The 7,216-nt window shown below is 47.9% G+C and overlaps 1 protein-coding gene across 1 annotated transcript; it reads right to left on the bottom strand.

Moving 5' to 3' along the window:
- Window positions 1-515: 515 nt before the first annotated feature.
- On the bottom strand, window positions 516-6,469 carry LOC124078748 (fibroblast growth factor-binding protein 1-like). The gene is made up of 2 exons (XM_046423827.2): window positions 6,314-6,469; window positions 516-4,375 (listed from the first exon to the last, which is right to left on the bottom strand). Exon 2 carries the CDS (start codon window positions 4,353-4,355, stop codon window positions 3,609-3,611), a length of 747 nt encoding a protein of 248 aa, XP_046279783.2. The 5' UTR covers window positions 4,356-4,375; window positions 6,314-6,469; the 3' UTR covers window positions 516-3,608.
- Between the last annotated feature and the right edge of the window lie 747 nt (window positions 6,470-7,216).

Genomic DNA, 7,216 nt, shown 5'->3' with positions numbered 1-7,216 from the left:
TATCTTATGCTTGTTCTGCTGAAGACAGTTTAGGAGGAGGTGGGGGAAGGAGGCCAGGTGAGATGTTCTGGATTCCAGCGATTCAAGTCAGCACTAGTGAGGTTGTGAGTTGCCACATGGAGCTGGGGTGCCCGAAGGGAGAGGCCCTCCTCTGCTGAAATGAGAGTCTGTGAGGGAGGAGAGGCATTCTCCTGTCCCCCGTCTGGAAGGCTTAGGGATGCAGAGATGCTGGCCTTGAGCACTTCTTATCTGTCCACAACTTCCCACCTCAAAGAACACAGACACACAGACACAGACACAGACACACACACACACACACACACACACACAGTTGTACCTCTACTTCTCATTCAAGAAGTTCTTATAGAGAAAAGACATAGTGGAAAGTTAGGTAGAAACCACTGGAAAGGTCTCCTCTCTTCTCTCCCCCCCGCCCCCTGTTTCTCTCTCTCAAAAAACAAACAAACAAGCAAAAAACGCTGTAAAGACTGTGACATCTTCATTTATTTTTTAATGTGATTTTAAAACATATCCTCAAACTCAAAATCTGGTTATGATAAAAGGCCAAGCACAAATGGGAGTGATCTGGAACTTTCTCTTTTTAAGGACATTCAAGGGGATGTGTGTGTGTGTAGAAGAGACCCATGGATTCTGTTCACTTTCAGTTTGACTCATGTCTGAGGTCACATATGTCACTCTGCTCTCATCAGGTGAAGCAAATCATGAGCTTCAGAGGACAAAGCGTTTGTGAGCCTCCAGACCAGGGCTTCTCTTTGTAGGTGCGGCCACCTATGGCTTCATGACCCTGACAAGTTCACAGCTTTTGGGAGCCTCAGTTTCCTTATCTAGCAAATGAGTATGAGAAATCCTGCCAGACAAGGTTGCTGAGAGAATTAAATAATAGAGTAAGGACAACAGTAGGCAGATGGTAATGGTCGTTCCTCACCACTTATTAGAGAGAGAGAGACAGAGAGAGAGAGAGAGAGAGAGAAAAGAAAGATGGAAGGAAGGAAGGATGGAAGGAAGGAAGGATGGAAGGAAGGAAGGGTTAGCTCCTAGAGTTTTTATTAGGAAATTCTTTACCTCCCTGCATGGTCCAGTGCTGGGGACTTCAAGTGGTCACTTGTATTGAACACTGCCACACGACTGATGGGGCAGTAATAGTTGCTTTAGACATCAACCAGTGTGTCTTCCAGCCACCCTTAAATTTGGGTCTCATTAACCCATCGTCCTGATATGCTGATTTGTGATTAGAGGGTTAATTAATTGGCCCACAGCCTGGTTAGCAAAAGACAGAGGACAACCTCTAGCCCAGGTTCAGCTGACTACCGTACCAGAGGGCAGAACTCCTCCCCGTCAGCCCGTGGCTACAAGCCATGGGTGAACACAACCAGTAGCCTCATGGGCTGGAGCAGATCTATAAGAGACTTCAGACTGGCTCTCCAACGTGACACCTACCCAGACCAGCCTGTCACTATTTAGTGACCCCTGGAAGAGATCACAGTCTTTTCCCATCAGGGGTGGGTTGAACTGAATTGTAGGAATCGAGTAGGGAGCCCCAGAGCTGAGAAAACGTAACACTTCAAAAGGAAACAGCTCTCCTTGTGGTGGCTAGAAGGTTTGGAGGGAAGCTTGGGGTTCAGTTCAACTCTCCCGGAGTTGGTGGCAAGGTTCACAGGTCAGACCTTGGGCTCCATCTGACAATGACATCATAATCTTGGCAATCTGGAAATGTCATGAAGATGAATTTTTTTTTCTATTTTCTTTGCTACTATTTTCTGCTTCTAGAAGAATTCCAAGCATATAGTAGATATTATAAGAGGGCATGAGTGGATTTAATTGTAATCTCAGGGCATTTGCTCTAACAGCTTCCTCTGTTTCAAATATACTTATCCTGGAGAGTCACGTGGCTCAATTCTTCCAGTTAGGTCCAGTCTCAAAAGTCACCTACAGAGAGGTCACTTCTGACCAGCCCACCTAAATCTCCTGTTCTCTTTTGCTCTCACCCACTCTTGCTGTGCTTTTCCTAACTCTTGGGGGATGATGAGTCTATCACCACTCTCCCCACAGCCAGTTCCACGAGAGCAAGCATCCATCTTTTGTGCTTTGCACATGTCAAGCACCTCGCCTGGTGGGAGTCTGAGCTTCTTAAATTGTGTTGAACGAGCAGGTGAGTGAGTGAGCGAGTGGATGGATGGATGCCTAACGCAGGGAAGAGCGTGGCGCAGAGCCCCACCTGCAGCAGGTGAGAGACCCACACGTCAGTTTCATAGTGTGGGTGGTGACAGTCAATGCCTTTGTGAGGCCATTCTCTGTGGGTGCTCTGGTGGGTGGTGACTATAAGGGGCTCTGCTTGTCCCCCACTTGCCCTCCCTCCCCACTCCATCACGGGATGCTAAAGAGCAGCGTTCCTTAGTTTTTGTTTCTGAACCAACTCTGGCTCTTCCCTGTCCCTCTTTGGTGGAATGGTGACAGGGCGTTGGGGAAGTCTATGCTTTCTCCTTCACTCCTAACACACTTTCAGATCCTTCCTACTAATGTGTAAATGGCGCACAGCAACCTCCTCCATGTATCCCGTCCCACTCCAACCACCCAGCTTTCCCAGCTTCTGGAATGTTCATATCTTTTTGATGTCATCTGTGCTGTCAGATGACTAAAATGCCTCCACTCTGTCCCCTTTCATTCCCAAAGTTTTGTCCAAAACCAAGTCCTAGTATCCCCTCCTCTGAGATAGTCAACCCCAGATTTTGCAGCAGTTTCTATCTCTCCTCTCCAGTTTCCCACTCAGCCTTCTCCTTTTTCCATTATAGTCCTCAACACAGGGCACCATACTTAACCAAGACTTTCTCCCCCAACCCAGAAACAAGCTCCACATGAGGAGGAATTCTGCATATGGTGGGAAGCGGGGAGATCGGGCAGCTCTGACTTGAGTCTTCAAGTCTGTGGTTTAGCTGCCAGAACTCCTGGGTTCCAGTCCTACCTCCCCTCTTACCATCTGAGAGAACTTGCCATATTACTCAATGCCCACTGAAAATGAGATCCTAGGTATTACATTTCAGAAAGCGTTAAATACCACAGACCAATGGACAAAACTGTAAAGAGGCAACCTGGACTGGGTCTTGTGAGGGGATGGCTTGGGATAGGTGGAACTAGAAGTCATCATTAGGTCTTTTTCCATTCATATAGGGAGGTCTGTTAATAACGAGCCATAAACTTGTTTGGAACCAGAGGCATAGAAACCAAACAATGGCTGAAGGTATTTCTGAGAACACCCAGATCTTTATTATCTTTGTTAATTTGGCAGAAAATGCCTCAGACTGAAATCTCACTGAGGTTTGCTCAGTTCAAATGCAAGTCTTTGCTGCTCCTATGCACATAGCCTTGTGGACCATGGAAATACAGTGATATACACAGTCTTTGAGACTCACATCCAAAGAAATGGAAAGAAAGCAAATTCCAGAACACAAAAACAAAAGTATAAAAACTGTTTAAATATTGAACTGCGCTCCATAACACAAAAGTTCATATCTTGTGGGAAACTTGGAGACTTTTCCACCATGGGGGAGGGGCGGGTGGGCGCTTAGGATGCAACTGTCCCTTTTGACCTCTTAACATGTCGTGCTCTGAAACATGGTGAGGAAGAAGTTGCAGAAGGAGCTCCAGGAGTCCCCGCAGAACTCCAGGGCAGTCTTCCTCTGGTTCACCACATCTGGGTCCTCCATACATTCCGGACCTTTGACGGCCACAGTCTGAGTCTCTGCTGGGCTGGACTGGATGTTCTCTTTGACCTCATTTGGCTCCAGGGCGGAAGGGCTGGTGACCTCAATATGCTCCTTGGGGGACAGCTCTGTTTTCTCCTTTCTGGGCTTCATGTTCTCATACAGAGTGGAGTTTACCAACTTGAGATTAGATTCTGGAAACTGCTTTTTGCACACCCTGGTCTTCAGGACACTCTTGGAGTTCTCACATAAGTTCTTCTGTTTGCGCAGCGTCCGGACAATTTGTTTCCAATAGGCCTTCTCATTATTGAGCTTGAGGCATTTAGTTGGCTTTCCGGCAAAGACACAAGAAAACTCCTGGTCCATTCGAGTGCACTCCACTTTCAGGGTGATGACCAGCTCCTGCTCAGTCACTGACCATCTGCAGGAAGCTTGATCTTTGGTGGCAAACTTGCCATTGGTCATGGACTTGGATGTTCTGCTTCTCTGCTTACTCTGGCCCTTGCCCAGAGGAACTGATGGATCTCCTTCTGGTATGCTGCCCCGTCTGTTCTTTGTTCCATTTCTGACCTTTGCTGAGAGCACTTGAGCAGCCAGGAGGAGAAATGAGAGGAGGGCAAGGCTGTGCATCTTCATGGCTTCAGCTGGGCAGGCACCTGTTGGATGAAAGGCAGGGGCTCAGTGCTGGGCATGGCCTCCCTGCACCCTGATCCATGTCTGCCCACTTTAGGAGGAGACCAGAAATCTGTCTGGCTCCTGAAATCACTAGATGAGTAGCCTGTCTGCTCCCACTTCCACTTGACCTGAGACTTTGAGTGGCAAAATGTTACCATTCTTCATCCCTCACCACTCTCAGAGCCTCCCTGACTCTCCCACTCACTCAGTTACTCCTGCACTTGCCCCACCCTTCAGTCACTCATTCAACAAGCATTAATTGAGCACCAACAATGGGTCATGCACTATCCTAGCTGTTGATCACACCACCCTGACTGAGAAAACCTCGGGTCTTAAAGAGCTCAGAGCCTGCCCTTGGAGAGATTTAAATAGCCTTGACCATGGAGTTGGTCTCATTCTGTTCTCAACTTGATCTTGGACAAGTCACTCTCCCGCTCTGGGTCTCAGGTCCTTTACCTGGAAATCAAGGTGTTGAATGGAATAATCAAACCCTTCCTTAGTTCCAGTGTGTGCTGACTTTCTACCTCACAAGTCTGCACAGACACAGATGGCCACAAAATCAGAAAGGATGTGGCAAGAGCCATAGAAATGTCATAAAATGTGATGTTGACTCAGAGGCTGAACCTGCTCAGGGTTTGACACATGGAGCTGGGTGGTGCTCTGGGGTAGAGGGAATATTACCGAAGGAAGGAGGATCCCCAGGAAAGGCACGAAGGTGGGAGGTCATTGGACATGACAGGGCAGAGTGAACCCAGGTGGAGAGGTGTGCTTAGACCACAATCTGAAGGCAAGTGTGGTGCCCATTGACTTCTGGAGCCCTGTGGTGGCACAGTGCTGGGCAGACACAAAACCTTTAATCCAGGTGTTTTGAAAAAAAAATTCCTTGGATCCAGAGGATGACCTTGAATGCTGGACTAAACTCCATGGATTTTTTCAGGTGAACAATAAAAGAAAAGAAAAAAAAAAGCCACACCTAAAATAATCCCAGGTCTATCTGACACCCACTAAGTGCTAAGCATTGTTCTAGCATTTGATTCTCATCCTGTTTAATCCATACAAGAACCCAGCCCCATTGCTATTAGTATGTCACTCACAGTAACAGCTGTGACAGTTAGGGCTCAGGCAGGTGAAGCGGGCGGTGACAAAGCTGGTGGGGCCGGCCAGACCACACCTCACTTCGTTTCTCCCACCCCTCCTTGGTCACTTCTCACTTTCACCTTAACTCTGATCTTCAGAACATACAAGAGGAAATGAGGGGAAAGGGAAAAATAATACAAGGGGGAGAAATGAAGGTCAGTAGAGGGGGTAGAGAGAGAAGAGGGGAGGGAAGGGGAGGGGAGGGGGGATAGTAGAGGATAGGAAAGGCAGCAGAACATGACAGTCACTAGTATGGCAATATGTAAATCAATGGATGTGTAACTGATGTGATTCTGCAATCTGTATATGGGCTAAAAATGGGAGTTCATAACCCACTTGAAGCAAAGTGTGAAAGATGATATATCAAGAACTATGTAATGTTTTGAACAACCAACAATAAAAAAGAAAAAAGAAAAAAAAAGAAAATACTAGCGAGGAATCAGAAAACTATCAACAGTCTGGTTTGGCCATACTGACAGGATTATTCGGATAATTTGTTTTGCGGTTTTTTTTTTCTTTTTTCACATATTGAATTTTGTTTGAAAAAGGGAAAGCCCCAGGAAGCAGCTACGATCTCATTTGCACCTGGGGGTTTGCCCACCCTCTGCGGTCAGGAAAGGGAGACCATCACCCGAGTCTGGGCTAAAGCAATGAAGCTGCTCAGGGCCCTGGGACTTGGCTCTTACTTGTCCATCAAGGGATCTACACTCAAAAAAGCCAGATCCTCATGTGGGGTGAGAACTGGGGGCAATAGTGAAGTCTTAAGAGGGCCAGGCCCTTACCTTGCTCTGAGTATGCAGATCCAGGGCGACCCAGGTGTGGGAGCGAGCGGGGGCAGGCTGGCAGTCCTCTGAGACGCAGTGCAAGGCAGGGTCGGCTATTTATAGGAGCCCACGCCTGGGTTTTTACAGCACTCAGACTTGAGCAGCTTTGCTCACACTCCTCCCAGCCACGCCCCCTCAGATGGAGCCAGTTCCTACAGGGAAAGTGCTGGGTGGAATCCAGTGAGCAGGGGGTTACACGTGTGCCATTAGACATGCTTCCTGCAGGCCTCTCCCCTTCCACCCAGCAGCCAGGATAGAGGCAGAGCTCAGCCTTGCAAACCTCCTTGATAAGGCGAGCGCCCAACAATGATATCCCAAGGGAATAAATTAACTGTAACTACATTACAGCTGTGAAGCCCTGAGCCCATTCCTAAGAGCCTATTCCTGCTCCTCCTCACCACCACCCAAGGAGGGGGCTCTCGATGCCTCCTCCCATTTTACAGAAGGAGACAGTGGCTCTTGGAAATATCCAAGGGCTTGCCCAAGTTCACCGAGGTAGGAAAGGGGGAGTTCCAAATTTAAACCAGGACTCTCATCGTCTGTATTCTGTCCTCTTCCCACCTGCCAGTCTCAATAAATACTTGGGGAATACTTGACAGAAGTGGCTGAAGCTTCTTGGTTTCTCAGTCGTTTTCACTGAGCCATCTGAAGTTACTGCGTGGGTAGCGGAATCTGTGGGCCCTGAAGCTGGCAAAGAGGGAGTTCTTAATACTGGAATTCCTATTGAAAATATTCCCTTCCAGGTTGCATGAGGGATCCCACTCTGGCCATCCAGCTAGAGGTACAGTTTTACACAAGAATGACCTCTGTGGGGAATGATTTCGGTGAACTGTGTGACTTTATCCGAACTACATGACTTAA

This window comes from Marmota monax, unplaced genomic scaffold (genome assembly GCF_021218885.2).
Source record: "Marmota monax isolate L192 unplaced genomic scaffold, Marmota_monax_Labrador192_F-V1.1 WCK01_AAM20220418_F8-fsc00009, whole genome shotgun sequence".
Classification (NCBI taxonomy): Eukaryota; Metazoa; Chordata; class Mammalia; order Rodentia; family Sciuridae; genus Marmota; species Marmota monax.
Note: the sequence above shows the minus strand (reverse complement) of the source record. Positions and strands in the feature narration are given on the sequence as shown.